At 45.4% G+C, this 21,237-nt stretch overlaps 1 protein-coding gene across 5 annotated transcripts in view; it reads left to right on the top strand.

Moving 5' to 3' along the window:
- The first annotated feature begins 279 nt into the window (after positions 1–279).
- The window catches only part of SGCE (sarcoglycan epsilon), a 111,928-nt gene continuing 90,970 nt past the window's right edge, over positions 280–21,237 (top strand). For 2 of the 5 annotated variants that reach the window (XM_068235029.1, XM_068235027.1), the window contains exon 1: positions 281–378. In XM_068235029.1, coding sequence (XP_068091130.1) covers positions 315–378 — 64 coding nt within the window. In that variant the 5' untranslated portion in view covers positions 281–314. Of the gene's footprint in view, positions 379–717; positions 784–21,237 lie in introns of those variants that run through there. The other 3 variants (XM_068235032.1, XM_068235031.1, XM_068235028.1) reach the window with 3 other exon arrangements.

Raw genomic sequence — 21,237 nt, 5'->3', positions numbered from 1 at the left:
GTCAAACGGCTCAAATTCTACATCAAAGGCTCTATCCATCCATCATCCATCCATCTATTATCCTTCCCCCATCTATCCATCCATCCCTCCATCCAGCCGTCTCTCCATCCCTCACATCCATCCCTTAGGCTCTCTGTCCCTCCATCCCTCAGTGTCTCCGCACAGCACAGGGAGGGCAGCAGGAATGAGGCAGGAATAAGGCAGACAGCCCTCTGTTGTCTGGAGAGGGGAGTGCTGGAGGAGGAGGATGGAGGAGGGAGAGGAAGAGGAGGGATGCAGATGATGCTGGGGGGCTTCTGCCTGACACTGAGGAGATGATGGAATCTGTGCTGGAGAAGAGGAAGACTGCTGCCATCCTCCTGCAGCTGCTGCTAGCAGGTCAGTGCACAGCCCTAGACTGCACACCACTGGGATATACACACTGTATATATGTATACACACACAGCAATCCTCTGCCCTGCACCCCACCATCCTATGTACACACACACTGTATACACACACTGTACATATACATACACACTGTACATAAATATACACACACTGTCCTGCACACCACTGTGATATACACTGAACATATGTACACACACACTGTATATAGACACACTCAGCAATCCTGCGCTGCACACAACCATCCTAGGCACACACAGCCCTGCAGCCCAGAATACACATAGAGCAAGGTTCTGCCCCTCCACCATACATCTGGCCAGCTGTTGGGGGAGATGCTGGACTCTGTGCTGGAGAAGAGGGAGTCTGCTGCCATCCTCCTGCAGCTGCTGCTAGCAGGTCAGTGCACAGCCCTAGACTGCACACCACTGGGATATACACACTGTATATATGTATACACAGCAATCCTCTGCCCTGCACCCCACCATCCTATGTACACACACTGTATACACACACTGTACATATGTACACACACACAGCCCTGCCCTGCACACCACTGTGATAGTACTATACACACACACACTATACACACACACTATACACACACACACACACACACAGCCCTGCACACCACTGTGATAGTACTATACACACACACACTATACACACACACTATACACACACACACACACAGCCCTGCACACCACTGTGATAGTACTATACACACACACACTATATACACACACACACACACAGCCCTGCACACCACTGTGATAGTACTATACACACATAAACACACACGCACAAAGCAAGGCTCTTCCCCTCTGCCATGGAGGACAGCCCCGCTCTGTGTCCGCCACACATCTGGCCAGCTGTTGGGGGGAGATGGAGGACTCGGCCACAGCCTATGGGGGATAATGCAGCCCATGTGTGGCTAACGATAGTGTCTATATGAGCTGGCCCCACACACGTCTGCCTCTGGCCTGAGGGGGCTGCTCACCATGGGGGGGGGGGGTGCATGGGGAAAAGAGGTCGGCAGATGGGGAATGAGAGGCTGTGGCTCTATATAAGGCCTGCTGTACAGGGAACATGATGGCCTGATGTATATAAGGAGGGGGCTGATGTTCATGGGGGGGGGGGGGGGGGGGCACACAGACTGAGGGGCTTCTGTATGTGGGGTGCAGGTCAGATGCAGATAGAAGGGAGAAAGGGTGCTATATGTGGAAACCAGAGGGGGCTGCACATGGAAGGAGGCGGGATGCTGTATGTGGTCTGTGGGTTCTATATGTGGAGAGCAGAGGGGCTGCACACTGAGTGAGGGAAGGGGTTGCTGCTCATGAAAGGGGGGGGGGGTGCAGTATGTGGTCTGTGGGTGCTATATGTAGAAAGCAGAGGGGCTGCACACTGAGTGAGGGAAGGGGTTGCTGCTGTATAAGGACATGGGGCATCTGATGTATATGAAAAGATGACTGCTGTTTTGGGGGGGGGGGGGGGGCTGCCCTGCCCATGGAAAGGAGTAAGTATATGGAGAGAGGGGCCTGCTGACACATGCAGGGGGGATGGGGCACACAGATAAAGGGGGATGGGGCACATGACAGAGTGGGCAGCTCTGCATGGTGTGCTGTAAATGGATTTCTTGCATGCAAATTTACTGATAATTGTATGCACTATTTGCACTTCCTGTACTGCCTGCACTCTCTCCACACCCTCCACTCTGTGTGGCTGTCAATCCCTGCCACTCCCCCCCCTTCCTCCAGAGAGGCCAGACATCCATTCATTCTGGCAGTGCTGCGGGCAGGGCGTACATAATTAGTCATCTTCCCGGGTGGGATCTATAAATGTGATAGACATATAGATCCAGGCTCTGCAGAGGCCGGGCATCCATCCATTCTGGCAGTGCTGTGGGCGGGGTGTATGTACATTGGCCTCTTCCTGGGTGGAATGTGTAGATGTGATAGACATATAGGTCCAGGCTCTGCAGAGGCCGGGCATCCATCCATTCTGGCAGTGCTGTGGGCGGGGTGTATGTACATTGGCCTCTTCCTGGGTGGAGTGTGTAGATGTGATAGACATATAGATCCAGGCTCTGCAGGGGCCAGGCATGCATATATTCTGGCAGTGCTGTGGGCGGGGTGTATGTACATTGGCCTCTTCCTGGGTGGAGTGTGTAGATGTGATAGACATATAGATCCAGGCTCTGCAGGGGCCAGGCATGCATATATTCTGGCAGTGCTAACGGGCGGGTGTACATACATAGGCCTCTTCCTGGGTGGAGTCTGTAGGTGTAATAGACATGTAAATCCAAGCTCTGCAGAGGCCTGGCGTGCATATATTCTGGCAGTGCTGTGGGCGGGTGTACATATATAGGCCTCTTCCTGGGTGGAGTGTGTAGATGTGATAGACTTATAGAGCCAGGCTCCGCAGGGGCCGGGCATGCATATATTCTGGCAGTGCTATGGGCGGGGTGTATGTACATTGGCCTCTTCCTGGGTGGAGTCTGTAGATGTAATAGACATATAGATCCAGGCTCTGCAGGGGCTGGGCATGCATATATTCTAGCAGTGCTGCGGGCGGGGTGTACATACATAGGCCTCTTCCTGGGTGGAGTCTGTAGGTGTAATAGACATGTAAATCCAAGCTCTGCAGAGGCTGGGCATGCATATATTCTGGCAGTGCTATGGGCGGGGTGTATGTACATTGGCCTCTTCCTGGGTGGAGTCTGTAGATGTAATAGACATATAGATCCAGGCTCTGCAGGGGCTGGGCATGCATATATTCTAGCAGTGCTGCGGGCGGGGTGTACATACATAGGCCTCTTCCTGGGTGGAGTCTGTAGGTGTAATAGACATGTAAATCCAAGCTCTGCAGAGGCTGGGCATGCATATATTCTGGCAGTGCTGTGGGCGGGGTGTACGTACATAGGCCTCTTCCTGGGTGGAGTCTGTAGATGTAATAGACATATAGATCCAGGCTTTGCAGGGGCTGGGCATGCATATATTCTGGCAGTGCTGTGGGCTGGGTGTATGTACATAGGCCTCTTCCGGGGTGGAGTCTGTAGATGTAATAGACATATAGATCCAGGCTCTGCAGGGGCTGGGCATGCATATATTCTGGCAGTGCTGTGGGCGGGGTGTATGTACATTGGCCTCTTCCTGGGTGGAGTGTGTAGATGTGATAGACATATAGATCCAGGCTCTGCAGGGGCCAGACATGCATATATTCTGGCAGTGCTAACGGGCGGGTGTACATACATAGGCCTCTTCCTGGGTGGAGTCTGTAGGTGTAATAGACATGTAAATCCAAGCTCTGCAGAGGCCTGGCGTGCATATATTCTGGCAGTGCTGTGAGCGGGTGTACATATATAGGCCTCTTCCTGGGTGGAGTGTGTAGATGTGATAGACTTATAGAGCCAGGCTTTGCAGGGGCTGGGCATGCATATATTCTGGCAGTGCTGTGGGCGGGGTGTATGTACATAGGCCTCTTCCGGGGTGGAGTGTGTAGATGTGATAGACTTATAGAGCCAGGCTCCGCAGGGGCCGGGCATGCATATATTCTGGCAGTGCTATGGGCGGGGTGTATGTACATTGGCCTCTTCCTGGGTGGAGTCTGTAGATGTAATAGACATATAGATCCAGGCTCTGCAGGGGCTGGGCATGCATATATTCTAGCAGTGCTGCGGGCGGGGTGTACATACATAGGCCTCTTCCTGGGTGGAGTCTGTAGGTGTAATAGACATGTAAATCCAAGCTCTGCAGAGGCTGGGCATGCATATATTCTGGCAGTGCTGTGGGCGGGGTGTACGTACATAGGCCTCTTCCTGGGTGGAGTCTGTAGATGTAATAGACACATGGATCCAGGCTCTGCAGGGGCTGGGCATGCATATATTCTAGCAGTGCTGCGGGCCGGGTGTATGTACATAGGCCTCTTCCTGGGTGGAGTCTGTAGATGTAATAGACATATAGATCCAGGCTTTGCAGGGGCTGGGCATGCATATATTCTGGCAGTGCTGTGGGCTGGGTGTATGTACATAGGCCTCTTCCTGGGTGGAGTCTGTAGATGTAATAGACATATAGATCCAGGTTCCGCAGGGGCTGGGCATGCATATATTCTGGCAGTGCTGTGGGCGGGGTGTACGTACATAGGCCTCTTCCTGGGTGGAGTCTGTAGATGTAATAGACACATGGATCCAGGCTCTGCAGGGGCTGGGCATGCATATATTCTAGCAGTGCTGCGGGCGGGGTGTATGTACATTGGCCTCTTCCTGGGTGGAGTCTGTAGATGTAATAGATATATAGATCCAGGCTCTGCAGGGGCTGGGCATGCATATATTCTGGCAGTGCTGTGGGCTGGGTGTATGTACATAGGCCTCTTCCGGGGTGGAGTCTGTAGATGTGATAAACATAGATCCAGGCTCTGCAGGGACCGGGCATGGATATATTCTGGAAATGCTGTGGGCGGGTGTATGTACTTAGGCCTCTTCCTGGGTGGAGTCTGTAGATGTAATAGACATATAGGTCCAGGCTCCGCAGAGGCCGGGCATCCATCCATTCTGGCAGTGTTATGGGCGGGTGTACATATATAGGCCTCTTCCGGGGTGGAGTGTGTAGATGTGGTAGACATATAGATCCAGGCTCCGCAGGGGCCGGGCATGCATATATTCTGGCAGTGTTATGGGTGGAGTGTGTAGATGTGATAGACATATAGATCCAGGCTCCGCAGGGGCCTGGCGTGCATATATTCTGGCAGTGCTATGGGTGGGTGTACGTACATAGGCCTCTACCTCGGTGGAGTGTGTAGATGTGATAGACTTATAGAGCCAGGCTCCGCAGGGGCCGGGCATGCATATATTCTGGCAGTGCTGTGGGCAGGGTGTACGTACATAGGCCTCTTCCTGGGTGGAGTCTGTAGATATGATAGACATAGATCCAGGTTCCGCAGGGGCCAGGCATGCATATATTCTGTCAGTGCTCAGTGCTGTGGGCGGGGTGTATGTACATTGTCCTCTTCCTGTGTGGAGTCTGTAGATGTAATAGAGATTTAGATCCAGGCTCCGCAGAGGCCAGGCATGGCTTAATTTGGAGATCTATTCTGCCACACCCCTCTGACATCATCTTCCACTGCTCTCCAGTGACTAGAAAGTTGCTGAGTGCAAACCAAGCTTTTTATATATAAAGTAGGATAGGAGGGATATATATACACACACACACCTAAAGGATTATTAGGAACACCATACTAATACGGTGTTTGACCCCCTTTCGCCTTCCGAACTGCCTTCATTCTACGTGGCATTGATTCCACAAGGTGCTGTTAGCATTCTTTAGAGATGTTGGCCCATATGGATAGGATAGCATCTTGCAGTTGATGGAGATTTGTGGGATGCACATCCAGGGCACGAAGCTCCCGTTCCATCACATCCCAAAGATGCTCTATTGGGTTGAGATCTGGTGACTGTGGGGCCATTTTAGTACAGTGAACTCATTGTCATGTTCAAGAAATCAATGTGAAATGATTGGAGCTTTGTGACATGGTGCATTATCCAGCTGGAAGCAGCCATCAGAGGATGGGTACATGGTGGTCATGAAGTGATGGACATGGTCAGAAACAATGCTCAGGTAGCCCGTGGCATTTAAATGATGCCCAATTGGCACTAAGGGGCCTAAAGTGTGCCAAGAAAACATCCCCCACACCATTACACCACCACCACCAGCCTGCACAGTGGTAACAAGGCATGATGGATCCATGTTCTCATTCTGTTTACACCAAATTCTGACTCTATCGAGACTCAGCAGACCAGGCAACATTTTTCCAGTCTTTAACTGCCCAATTTTGGTGAGCTTGTGCAAATTGTAGCCTCTTCTTTTTCCTATTTGTAGTGGAGATGAGTGGTTCCCGGTGGGGTCTTCTGCTGTTGTAGCCCATCCACCTCAAGGTTGTGCGTGTTGTGGCTTCACAAATGCTTTGCTGCATACCTCGGTTGTAACGAGTGGTTATTTCAGTCAACGTTGCTCTTCTATCAGCTTGAATCAGTCGGCCCATTCTCTGACCTCTAGCATCAACAAAGCATTTTTCGCCCACAGGACTGCCGCATACTGGATGTTTTTCCCTTTTCACACCATTCTTTGTAAACCCTAGAAATGGTTCTGCGTGAAAATCCCAGTAACTGAGCAGATTGTGAAATACTCAGACCGGCCCGTCTGGCACCAACAACCATGCCAGGCTCAAAATTGCTTAAATCGCCTTTCTTTCCTATTCTAATATTCAGTTTGGAGTTCAGGAGATTGTCTTGACCAGGATCACATCCCTAAATGCAGTGGCGTAGCTAAGGAGCTGTGGGCCCCGATGCAAGTTTTACATGGGCCCCCCAAGCACTCTATACATAATTGATACGGCGCACCAAAATCTGCCAATGGCAACTACAGTGTCTGAGGTGCAAGAAGGGGATGGGGAGCAGCTTGTTACTGATTACCCCCAAGCACTCTATACATAGCAATCCCTGCCAATGGCAACTACAGTGTCAGAGGTGCAAGAGGGGGATGGGGAACAGCTTGTTACTGATTACCCCCAAGCACTCTATACATAGCAATCCCTGCCAATGGCAACTACAGTGTCAGAGGTGCAAGAGGGGGATGGGGAACAGCTTGTTACTGATTACCCCCAAGCACTCTATACATAGCAATCCCTGCCAATGGCAACTACAGTGTCAGAGGTGCAAGAAGGGGATGGGGAACAGTTTGTTAATGATTACCACTATTCAAAGTATCTATAGAAGTCATTATTATGAGCATAGGACCAATAGAGAGCTAATACTGTAGTTGAGGGAGGGCCCTTCGGGGCCCCACTGGCCCAAGGGCCCCGATGCGGTCGCAACCTCTGCAACCCCTATTGCTACGCCCCTGCCTAAATGCATTGCAGCAACTGCCATGTGATTGGTTGATTAGATAATTGCATTAATGAGAAATTGAACAGGTGTTCCTAATAATCCTTCAGTTGAGTGTATGTATATATATACTGTATATTCAGACATTGGGAATGATTACGGCAAAATGGTGCCCCAGGCAAGATAGTAGTTTTTGCTCCTTCTTAGTCTTTTTGGTCATGTAAGGTGGTAGAGAGGTCAGACAAGGTGGCCCCCTAGCTGCCCATTAGGCCCCAGGCACCTGCCTTGGATGACCCTGCTCTGTATACACACCACACACACACACACATTTATACACGTACTACACACCATACATACTTCTGTTTATTATATGTTTATATCTGTAGCAGTTTTCTGTGGAATGGATGGTGAGAGTTATTGGTCAGAGTTGTCTGTTGTGAATATTACATGTACAATAAATAATATACTGATAATATCACTCTTCTGCCATCATGTCTGAGTACACAAAAAGATTTACCCAAAAATCACCCAAAACTCTGATATTTCCATCTGAGAAGGAGAATGTCTTTATTGCTGGCTGCGCCCGGTGGAGGAATTTTGGCAAATATACATTTTTCCTATTAGAGTTCAGGCGAAAGTTACGCCACACTTTGTAGATAAATGTAATAAAATGTGAATTTCCAGATAGATGTGGGAGGATTTCTCCCGATCTTTTGTTGGTTTATAAACATACAGTACCTGTGATGTGTTACATTTGTCTTTTTGTTGATTCTGCCCAATACTACTGGCCGATTCCTGTCTGATTTCAGCATGAAATCGTCAGGGAATCGGCTGAGTCTGCACCGCCTGCAGCCCCCAATGTATAAATGTCCCCCCCCAGTGTGTGCATTTATACGTTACCTGTCCTGTAGCAGCCTCCGCGCGGTGTCCGTAACCTACGGGCGGCTCTCCATACACCCTACTGGTGCATACTGTCTGACGCCAGACGGTTTGCGCCAGTAGCATGTACGGAGAACCGTCCGGAGGTTACAGACACCGCGCGGAGGCTGCTACAGGACAGTTAACGTATAAATGCACACACTGGGGGAGGGAACATTTATACATTGAGCGGCAACGGCGGGGGTTTCGTCGTCTTGTCACTCGTTCCCAAATCGGCCGCCGTACCGCCTCACACCCGACCAACCAACTTCAGCCCGACATCTTGCGGCATGCGCGATTGACCATGCAACCAATTTCCGTTCCAAAATTGGTTACTTTGTCGATTGGGCATGCACTTGGCAACGCCAATTTTCATCCAATTCGATTATAATAATCGAATTGGATGGTCGATTGGCTGCCAAGTCGCCTGATGTATGGCCACTTTAAGCCAGCACCTATTCAGTAAGGAGATCTTGGGCAAGACTCCCTAACACTGCTACTGGCTATAGAGCGCATCCCAGTAGCAGCCACTTTAGCGATTTGAGTCCGCCAGGAGAAAAGTGCGATATAAATGTTCTGTGTCTTGTCTATGTTATATGTACAGTAACTATGTAGTCAATATAGTAATATTATTCTGTATGTACAGTAATATATTGTAGTAAATATAGTAATATTATGTAGAATATATAGTAATATTATGGCGTATGTACAGTAATACTATGTTAAATTTATAGTAATATTATGTAGTATATATAGCAATATAAGGTCATATGTACAGTAATATTATGCATTATACATGGTAACATTATGTTGTATATATAGTAATACTATGTCGTGTGTACAGTAATATTATGTTGTGTGTACAGTAATATTATGTTGTGTATATAGTAATATTATGTCGTGTGTATAGTAATATTATGTAGTATATATAGTAATATTATGTTGTGTGTACAGTAATACTATGTAGTATACATAGTAATATTATGTCGTGTGTACAGTAATACTATGTAGTATATATAGTAATATTATGTCGTGTGTGTATAGTAATACTATGTAGTATATATAGTAATATCATGTCGTGTGTACAGTGATACTATGTAGAATACATAGTAATATTATGTCGTGTGTACAGTAATACTATGTAGTATATATAGTAATATTATGTCGTGTGTACAGTAATACTATGTAGTATATATAGTAATATTATGTCGTGTGTATAGTAATACTATGTAGTGTATATATAGTAATATTATGTCGTATGTACAGTAATATTATGTTGTGTGTACAGTAATATTATGTTGTGTGTACAGTAATATTATGTTGTGTGTATATAGTAATATTATGTCGTGTGTATAGTAATATTATGTAGTATATATAGTAATATTATGTTGTGTGTACAGTAATATTATGTTGTGTATATATAGTAATATTATGTCGTGTGTACAGTAATACTATGTAGTATATATAGTAATATTATGTCGTGTGTACAGTAATACTATGTAGTATATATAGTAATATTAAGTCGTGTGTACAGTAATATTATGTCGTGTGTACAGTAATATTATGTCGTGTGTACAGTAATATTATGTTGTGTATATATAGTAATATTATGTCGTGTGTACAGTAATATTATGTTGTGTATATATAGTAATATTATGTCGTGTGTACAGTAATATTATGTTGTGTATATATAGTAATATTATGTCGTGTGTACAGTAATACTATGTAGTATATATAGTAATATTATGTCGTGTGTACAGTAATACTATGTAGTATATATAGTAATATTATGTCGTGTGTATAGTAATACTATGTAGTATATATAGTAATATTATGTCGTGTGTACAGTAATACTATGTAGTATACATAGTAATATTATGTCGTGTGTACAGTAATACTATGTAGTATATATAGTAATATTATGTCGTGTGTATAGTAATACTATGTAGTATATATAGTAATATTATGTTGTGTGTACAGTGATACTATGTAGTATATATAGTAATATTATGTCGTGTGTATAGTAATACTATGTAGTATATATAGTAATATTATGTCGTGTGTACAGTAATACTATGTAGTATACATAGTAATATTATGTCGTGTGTACAGTAATACTATGTAGTATATATAGTAATATTATGTCGTGTGTATAGTAATACTATGTAGTATATATAGTAATATTATGTTGTGTGTACAGTGATACTATGTAGAATACATAGTAATATTATGTCGTGTGTACAGTAATACTATGTAGTATACATAGTAATATTATGTCGTGTGTACAGTAATACTATGTAGTATATATAGTAATATTATGTCGTGTGTATAGTAATACTATGTAGTATATATAGTAATATTATGTCGTGTGTACAGTAATACTATGTAGTATATATAGTAATATTATGTCGTGTGTACAGTAATACTATGTAGTATATATAGTAATATTATGTCGTGTGTATAGTAATACTATGTAGTATATATAGTAATATTATGTCGTGTGTACAGTAATACTATGTAGTATACATAGTAATATTATGTCGTGTGTACAGTAATACTATGTAGTATATATAGTAATATTATGTCGTGTGTATAGTAATACTATGTAGTATATATAGTAATATTATGTTGTGTGTACAGTGATACTATGTAGAATACATAGTAATATTATGTCGTGTGTACAGTAATACTATGTAGTATACATAGTAATATTATGTCGTGTGTACAGTAATACTATGTAGTATATATAGTAATATTATGTCGTGTGTACAGTAACACTATGTAGTATATATAGTAATATTATGTCGTGTGTAAAGTAATATAATGTAGTATACATAGTAATATTATGTCGTATGTACAGTAATATTATGTAGTATATATAGTAATATTATGTCGTGTGTACAATAATATTATGTAGTATATATAGCAATATAAGGTCATATGTACAGTAATATTATGCATTATAAATAGTAATATTATTATCGTTTATAGAATAATATTATGTAGAATATATAGTAATATGTGAATGTATATAGATTAATATATGTAGCATAAATAATATCATTTTAATCAATATATAGTAATATTCTGTAGTAATAGACATGGCGGTGCTGTGAATAATAGCATTATGAACACATTCAGCATCATCACACGCAGACCCCCTGGCCAATCCTTGGCAATCCACCTCTATACTTTGTAAAAAGCACTACATGTATTTTCTAACTAGTGGAAATACCTGAAAGCATGGTGCCCTCCATCCAGGTGCCCGTGGGGTAATGTTATGATGTTCAGCAATACCCCCACCCCTGACCCTGGTTGTATAATAAGCAGATGTGATCTCTGGCCTGCCTCTCGTCGCGCAGCACCTGCCGGATCTGCATTAATCTCATGTTGTTTTGTTTTGTTCTGTAAAGCGGTTTTGCTAAGCTGTGCTGATGGGATGCGGATGGCTAAACGCGTGAGCCTGCGTGTAACCGGCGGGATAAAGCCTGCCGAGCGGAGAGACGGTGAGTGCAGCTTGTGCTGCCCCCAAACCCATAATCCCCTCGTCTCTAAAAGACCGCTCACAATCTGTTCCCCGCTAATCTACTACACACTCATCTCTTAAAAAGCCATGTATGGAGATTTAATATGTTTTTATCCATTTCTTTGATCTATTTTTATGTTTTTTTAATCTGATAAATATGAAATATTGTCCGTGAAGAGGCTGCATTTGTCAGTTCAGCCAGCAGGTGGAGCTCTAGAGAATTCTTCTAAGTTTAACAGCTTCCTGTTCCTTTGCAGTAGTTTCCAAAGCAGATCTGGTGGCACGAGATCGGGAACTGACCCTCTGTGATCCGTAACTGACCCTCCATGATCCGGAACTGACCCTCCGTGATCTGGAACTGACCCACCCTGATCCAGAACTGACCCTCTGTGATCGGAACTGACCCTCCCTGATCCGTAACTGACCCTCCGTGATCCAGAACTTATTCTCTGAGATCCGGAACTGACTCTCTGTGATCCGGAACTGACCCTCCGTGATCCAGAACTTAATCTCTGAGATCCGTAACTGACCCTCCGTGATCCAGAACTGAATCTCTGAGATCCGGAACTGACCCTCCGTGATCCGGAACTGACTCTCTGTGATCCGGAACTGACTCTCTGTGATCCGGAACTGACCCTCCGTCATCCAGAACTGAATCTCTGAGATTCGGAACTGACTCTCCGTGATCCGGAACTGACTCTCTGTGATCCGGAACTGACTCTCTGTGATCCGGAACTGACCCTCCGTGATCCAGAACTGAATCTCTGAGATTCGGAACTGACTCTCCGTGATCCGGAACTGACTCTCTGAGATCCGGAACTGACTCCCTGTGATCGGAACTGACCCTCCGTGATCCGGAACTGACTCTCTGTGATCAAGAACTGAGCTGACCCTCTGAGATCTGGAACTGGCTCTCTGGGATCCAGAACTGACCCTCCGTGATCCGGAACTGACTCTCTGAGATCCAGAACTGACTCTCGGTGATCCGGAACTGACCCTCCATGATCCGGAACTGACCCTCCCTGATCCATAACTGACCCTCCGTGATCCGGAACTGACTCTCCGAGATCCAGAACTGGCTCTCCATGATCTGGAACTGACTCTCTGTGATCCAGAACTGACTCTCTGTGATCCAGAACTGACTCTCTGTGATCCCGGAACTGACTCTCTGAGATCCAGAACTGACTCTCCGTGATCCGGAACTGACTCTCCATGATCTGGAACTGACTCTCCGAGATCCAGAACAGACTCTCTGTGATCCGGAACTGACTCTCTGAGATCCAGAACTGACCCTCTGTGATCGGAACTGACTCTCCGAGATCCAAAACTGACTCTCCATGATCTGGAACTGACTCTCTGTGATCCGGAACTGACTCTCTGAGATCCGGAACTGACTCTCAGTGATCCAGAACTGACCCTCCGTGATCCGGAACTGACTCTCAGTGATCCGGAACTGACTCTCAGTGATCCAGAACTGACCCTCCGTGATCCAGAACTGACTCTTTGTGATCCAGAACTGACTCTCTGAGATCCGGAACTGACTCTCCGAGATCGGGAGCGGACTCTCTAAGATGAACAGCAAGTACATCACCGGAACTTCTGTCGTTGTACGCTTACATGCTGCATAACACCACGCTCCACCCTTTACACTTACTGCACCGCAAAAGACTTGCATTGTTGCATAATCTGTGCGGTAAGCATGGATCATGTGGTAACGCACGCAGAAATGGAGAACATTAGTTGTTAAAGCACTGCAGTATTTTGTATTAAGCCAGATCTCAAGATTTCTCAATCCTGAAGGTTCCCTCCTTGGAACGGGACTGATTCTGCATGCAGAAAACTGACTCCAATGAATGCCTATGGGAAATCTGCATCAGAAAAATCACATTCAGTGGAAACAGGCCCATAGGGATTCATTGGAGTCAGTTTTTCTGTATCCAGAATCTGCGTGTCGTGGAAACAGGCCCACCGACACGGCCCAGCATCAAGCAGACAATCCGGCATCACATCTCTGTCGGGAGCAGGCTTGTAGTTCTAAGGCACGCTAACTCTGACAAGGCACGCTTACTCTGATAAGGCATGCTAACTCGGATAAAGCATGCTACTTGTCTAGTGATTCAAGCCCTTAGTGTAGGGACTTGTTCTGGGTGGTGTCAGTTAGTGTGTCAGTTAGTGTGTCAGTTAGTGTACGGACCTGTTCCAAGCAGGAAACCTTGAGGAGTCAGGAACAGTGAACTGGCTTAATGCAAAATACTGCAGTGCTTTGATAACTAATGTCCTCCATTTCTAACACCTTGAGGCTGGGGTCACACTGTAAAGTGGCGGCAGCGATGCGGTAACATCACTTCCACTGCACCGCCTCGCCAGAAACAGGCCACCTGGCATTGGGCCAAGTAGGAAGTGATGCTTGTGGTCACTTCCTGTCTCAGGGTATGCGGAAGTACACAGAATCATCTCCACGTCGCCATAGACTAACATGACTTCCGGGCGACGGAGATCGCCGCAAGTCCCCACAGAAGACGCACGGTAACGTAGTTTTGGACCTGCACCGTAACGACGCAGTATGAAAGTCTCCATAGACCATTATTGCCCAGTGGTGGGGGTGCGGTAAAAATACTGCACCGCCCCGGTGTGAGAGGGCCCTTAGAGGGTTTAATATCTGCCTGCTTACCTGGTTGCATGTAGTGTGCATGTGCAAGGAGTAACTATTGATATTTGTATGATTTGGCCACTCCCCCCCAGCACCTCCTGGGGTGCTGATACAGCAGTCAGAAAGTTTCTTTGCATGGGCAGGTTTGGCTGTCTATGGCTCATTGGCTCCACCTGCTGGCTACAGGGGGTTCATATCAAATGTTGTTGCAAAATCTTTCACATTTATCTAATAATAAAAATTAAAATAATTATATTTTTGTACTAAACTTCATAAATAAAACAAAAAATAACAAGCCTTTCAAAATAAACCTTCATTTCAATAACAAGTTAAAAGTAAACTGGAAAATATATCTACTGTGTGTTTTCCAATATGTTACTCTGTGCCTGTACTGATAGTAAACTAGCTGCAGTGTGTGCTGATCTCTGCTACCTCCAGTATGTACAGTATAAGCTGTTACTCTGTGCCTGTACTGACAGTAAACTAGCTACAGTGTTTGCTGATCTCTGCTGCCTCCAGTTTGTACAGTATAAGCTGTTACTCTGTGCCTGTACTGATAGTAAACTAGCTGCAATTTGTGTGCTGATCTCTGCTGCCTCCACTATGTACAGTATAAGCTGTTACTCTGTGCCTGTACTGATAGTAAACTAGCTGCAGTGTGTGATGATCTCTGCTACCTCCAGTATGTACAGTATATGCAATAACGCTATGCCTGTATAGTAAACTAACTGCAGTGTGTGCTGATCTCTGCTACCCCCAGTATGTACAGTATAAGCTGTTACTCTGTGCCTGTGCTGATAGTAAACTAGGTGAAGTGTGTGCTGATCTCTGCTACCTCCAGTATGTACAGTATAAGCTGTTACTCTGTGCTTGTGCTGATTGTAAACTAGCTGCAGTGTGTGCTGATCTCTGCTGCCTCCAGTATAAGCTGTTACTCTGTGCCTGTACTGACAGTAAACTAGCTGCAGTGTGTGCGGATCTCTGCTACCTCCAGTATGTACAGTATAGGCTGTTACTCTGTGCAGGGCCGGTTCAAGTAACAATTGGGCCCCAGGGTAAAAAATTTGCCTGGGGGCCCCCCAACAGACACCCCCCCCGACCAAAAAGCATCATTAGAGGCCCTTTGTTGCAGCCAACTTTCCCTCCTGTGCCCCTGAGCTGGCTGCTGACCCTCCCCCAATCACCTCCCAACTTAACAGACTCTGCAGAGTCCCTGGGGAGCAACAGTTAAGATGGGGGAGGGACACCTTGGGGGCCCCTACAGGCTCTGGGGCAATTGCCCATTTTTTCCTATGGTAGCTCCGGCCCTGACTCTGTGCCTGTACTGATAGTAAACTAGCTGCAGCGTGTGCTGATCTCTGCTACCTCCAGTATGCAGTATAAGCTGTTACTGTGCTGAAAAGTAAACTAGCTGCGGTGTGTGTTGTATGAGTGGAAATTTGCAGATTTTTCTAATGGTCCAGGCAGCCATGTCGTTATTTTCTCGCCCCCTCCTTCCCCCTCTGACATTTAAAAGAGGGCGGAGCAGCCAAATCATATTGCTCCACTGTGACCGGCTGACACAAAGGAGCTTTTGTTGTAATGATGGCTTTTCTATAAATGACCCATTTTAGTCTGAATTTCGTTTCCATTCCATTATTTCTGTTCAGTTCATTAAAACTACAAAATACAGCAAGTTGCTATTGTGCAGGCCTCAGTGTTGTGGGTTTTCAGTCTGTATGTTTCCTGAGTACAGCTGATTATTACAGCAGAACATCTCCCCCTAAACGTGTACCAGGCAGATGACAGACATACTGTACTGCACTGTATATATAATGTGTGTAACTGCTTCCATCACATGACTCCCGCAACATACTCTGAAGGACTGACATGTTTGTATAATAAAGCAGACACTTAATTGTTTACGATTTCCCCCTCCTGACTCTTAAAGAGACCCTGTATAAAAAAAACCCATCCCCTGGGGGGTACTCACCTCGGTAGGCGGAGGCCTCAGGGTCCCAATGAAGCTTCCCCCGCCCCTGTAGCTGCAGGCAGTCCAGCGCTGGCTCCCCCAAAGTATCCCGCAATCCTCCCTCGACAAGGCTGATAAGGCTCGATATATTTACCTTCCTTGGCTCCAGCGGGTGGCGCTGTTGCACAGAGATAGCCGATTTCAGTCGGGTCCACTCTACTGCAAATACGCCTGCGCAGTAGAGCGGACTCGACTGGAATCGGCTACTTCCGTCTATTTCCGAGACCAGAGCCGGTATTGCGCCTGCGCTGGAACCAGGAATGTAAATATTTACATCCCCGCCGTTCCTGGACCTGCAGCGAGACCGCCGTGGGACAGAGGAGGACGGGGAAAGCCTTGATAGGATCCGGAAGCTTCCTCCTCCCGAGGTGAGTCCCCCCCAGGGGCATATTTTTTTAATACAGATTCTCTTTAAGGAGGCCACGAGACAGATCTCTGATTGAATCTGATCGAAAAGAGATCTGTTGTCCACCCATACACTGCAGGATGAGTTCAGGAGGGTTCATTGTGTACGATTGTATATGGGTATCAGGCAAGGGTATACGATTGTATATGGGTATCAGGCAAGGGTATACGATTGTATATGGGTATCAGGCGAGGGTATATGATTGTATATGGGTATCAGGCGAGGGTATACGATTGTATATGGGTATCAGGCGAGGGTATACGATTGTATATGGGTATCAGGCAAGGGTATACGATTGTATATGGGTATCAGTTGATGGTATACGATCGTATATGGGTATCAGGCGAGGGTATACGATTGTATATGGGTATCAGGCGAGGGTATACGATTGTATATGGGTATCAGGCGAGGGTATACGATTGTATATGGGTTCAGGCGAGGGTATACGATTGTATATGGGTATCAGGCGAGGGTATACGATTGTATATGGGTATCAGTTGATGGTATACGATCGTATATGGGTATCAGGCGAGGGTATACAATTGTATATGGGTATCAGGCGAGGGTATACGATTGTATATGGGTATCAGGCGAGGGTATACGATTGTATATGGGAATCAGGCGAGGGTATACGATTGTATATGGGTATCAGGCAAGGGTATACGATTGTATATGGGTATCAGGCGAGGGTATATGATTGTATATGGGTATCAGGCGAGGGTATACGATTGTATATGGGTATCAGTTGATGGTATACGATCGTATATGGGTATCAGGCAAGGGTATACGATTGTATATGGGTATCAGGCAAGGGTATACGATTGTATATGGGTATCAGGCGAGGGTATATGATTGTATATGGGTATCAGGCGAGGGTATACGATTGTATATGGGTATCAGTTGATGGTATACGATCGTATATGGGTATCAGGCAAGGGTATACGATTGTATATGGGTATCAGGCAAGGGTATACGATTGTATATGGGTATCAGGCGAGGGTATACGATTGTATATGGGTATCAGGCGAGGGTATACGATTGTATATGGGTATCAGGCGAGGGTATACGATTGTATATGGGTATCAGGCGAGGGTGTACGATTGTATATGGGTATCAGGCGAGGGTATACGATTGTATACGGGTATCAGGCGAGGGTATACGATACTATATGGGTATCAGGCGAGGGTATACGATTGTATATGGGTATCAGGCGAGGGTGTACGATTGTATATGGGTATCAGGCGAGGGTATACGATTGTATATGGGTATCAGGCGAGGGTGTACGATTGTATATGGGTATCAGGCGAGGCTATACGATTGTATATGGGTATCAGGCGAGGGTATACGATTCTATATGGGTATCAGGCGAGGGTATACGATTGTATATGGGTATCAGGCGAGGGTATACGATTGTATATGGGTATCAGGCGAGAGTATACGATTGTATATGGGTATCAGGCGAGGGTATACGATTGTATATGGGTATCAGGCGAGAGTATATGATTGTATATGGGTATCAGACGAGGGTATACGATTGTATATGGGTATCAGGCGAGAGTATACGATTGTATATGGGTATCAGGCGAGGGTATACGATTGTATACGGGTATCAGGCGAGGGTATACGATTGTATATGGGTATCAGTTGATGGTATACGATTGTATATGGGTTCAGGCGAGGGTATACGATTGTATATGGGTATCAGGCGAGGGTATACAATTGTATATGGGTATCAGTTGATGGTATACGATTGTATATGGGTATCAGACGAGTGTATACGATTGTATATGGGTATCAGGCGAGGGTATACGATTGTATATGGGTATCAGTTGATGGTATACGATTTTATATGGGTATCAGGCGAGGGTATACGATTGTATATGGGTATCAGGCGAGGGTATACGATTGTATACGGGTATCAGTTGATGGTATACGATTTTATATGGGTATCAGGCGAGGCTATACGATTGTATATGGGTATCAGGCGAGGGTATACGATTGTATATGGGTATCAGGCGAGAGTATACGATTGTATATGGGTATCAGGCGAGGGTATACGATTCTATATGGGTATCAGGCGAGGGTATACGATTGTATATGGGTATCAGGCGAGGGTATACGATTGTATATGGGTATCAGGCGAGAGTATACGATTGTATATGGGTATCAGGCGAGGGTATACGATTGTATATGGGTATCAGGCGAGAGTATATGATTGTATATGGGTATCAGACGAGGGTATACGATTGTATATGGGTATCAGGCGAGAGTATACGATTGTATATGGGTATCAGGCGAGGGTATACGATTGTATACGGGTATCAGGCGAGGGTATACGATTGTATATGGGTATCAGTTGATGGTATACGATTGTATATGGGTTCAGGCGAGGGTATACGATTGTATATGGGTATCAGGCGAGGGTATACAATTGTATATGGGTATCAGTTGATGGTATACGATTGTATATGGGTATCAGACGAGTGTATACGATTGTATATGGGTATCAGGCGAGGGTATACGATTGTATATGGGTATCAGTTGATGGTATACGATTTTATATGGGTATCAGGCGAGGGTATACGATTGTATATGGGTATCAGGCGAGGGTATACGATTGTATACGGGTATCAGTTGATGGTATACGATTTTATATGGGTATCAGGCGAGGCTATACGATTGTATATGGGTATCAGGCGAGGGTATACGATTGTATATGGGTATCAGGCGAGGGTATACGTTTGTATATGGGTATCAGGCGAGGGTATACGTTTGTATATGGGTATCAGGCGAGGGTATACGATTGTATATGGGTATCAGGCGAGGGTATACGATTGTGTATGGGTATCAGGCAGCTGATTTTAGGGAGAGTTTCTCCTCTGGGTCTTCATGCCATCATTACTCACATATCTGTGATCCGCAGCCTATGTCTGTTATCTGTAGATTATGCCTGATTTGGACACAGACAGGAATGGGATAGATCACAGGTAAGTAAATAATGATGATACCCCTAGTGGTGGGAGGGTGAAGGGCAGCACAGGGGAACCTGTCAGACCAGCAGGCAGCATTGCTCTGTATGCGTTGGGATAATAAGCTATTCCTTGTCATTGCATTACTGATCAGAGAGCATTGTGGGAAGTATTTGGCATAGCTATATTTTGACTTATTCCTCAGAGTGACAAGTTCCGCCGACATTTAACACTCAGGGCGAGGGTTCGTTGTGTACGATTGGTGCTATGCCTGGTCAAGCAAGTGCGACCGAGATTTCCCAGCATGTCCGATCCATGCCTCTGACTGATTTTGACCCGGGACATCGATTGGGTAGACATGTTGCGGAGAAAATTATCGAATGGAGGATGGTGGATTCAGCCACAGAATCGGCAGATGTACACGATTGTATATGGGTATCAGACGAGGGTGTACGATTGTATATGGGTATCAGGCGAGGGTATACGATTGTATATGGGTATCAGGCGAGGGTATATGATTGTATATGGGTATCAGGCGAGGGTATACGATTGTATATGGGTATCAGTTGATGGTATACGATTTTATATGGGTATCAGGCGAGGGTATACGATTGTATATGGGTATCAGGCGAGGGTATACGATTGTATACGGGTATCAGTTGATGGTATACGATTTTATATGGGTATCAGGCGAGGCTATACGATTGTATATGGGTATCAGGCGAGGGTATACGTTTGTATATGGGTATCAGGCGAGGGTATACGATTGTATATAGGTATCAGGCGAGGGTATACGATTGTATACGGGTATCAGGCGAGGGTATACGATTGTATATGGGTATCAGTTGATGGTATACTATTGTATATGGGTTCAGGCGAGGGTATACGATTGTATATGGGTATCAGGCGAGAGTATATGATTGTATATGGGTATCAGGCGAGGGTATACGATTGTATACGAGTATCAGGCGAGGGCATATGATTGTATATGGGTATCAGTTGATGGTATACGATTGTATATGGGTATCAGGCGAGGGTATACGATAGTATACGGGTATCAGTTGATGGTATACGATTTTATATGGGTATCAGGCGAGGCTATATGATTCTATATGGGTATCAGGCGAGGGTATACGATTGTATATGGGTATCAGGCGAGGGTATACGATTGTATATGGGTATCAGGTGAGGGTATACGTTTGTATATGGGTATCAGTTGATGGTATACGATTGTATATGGGTTCAGGCGAGGGTATACGATTGTATATGGGTATCAGGCGAGGGTATACGATTGTATATGGGTATCAGTTGATGGTATACGATTGTATATGGGTATCAGACGAGGGTATACGATTGTATATGGGTATCAGGCGAGGGTATACGTTTGTATATGGGTATCAGGCGAGGGTATACGATTGTATATGGGTATCAGTTGATGGTATACGATCGTATATGGGTATCAGGCGAGGGTATACAATTGCATATGGGTATCAGGC

The sequence above is a fragment of the Hyperolius riggenbachi genome, chromosome 5, assembly GCF_040937935.1.
Source record: "Hyperolius riggenbachi isolate aHypRig1 chromosome 5, aHypRig1.pri, whole genome shotgun sequence".
Classification (NCBI taxonomy): domain Eukaryota; kingdom Metazoa; phylum Chordata; class Amphibia; order Anura; family Hyperoliidae; genus Hyperolius; species Hyperolius riggenbachi.
This window is presented reverse-complemented; position numbering and strand designations above follow the sequence as displayed.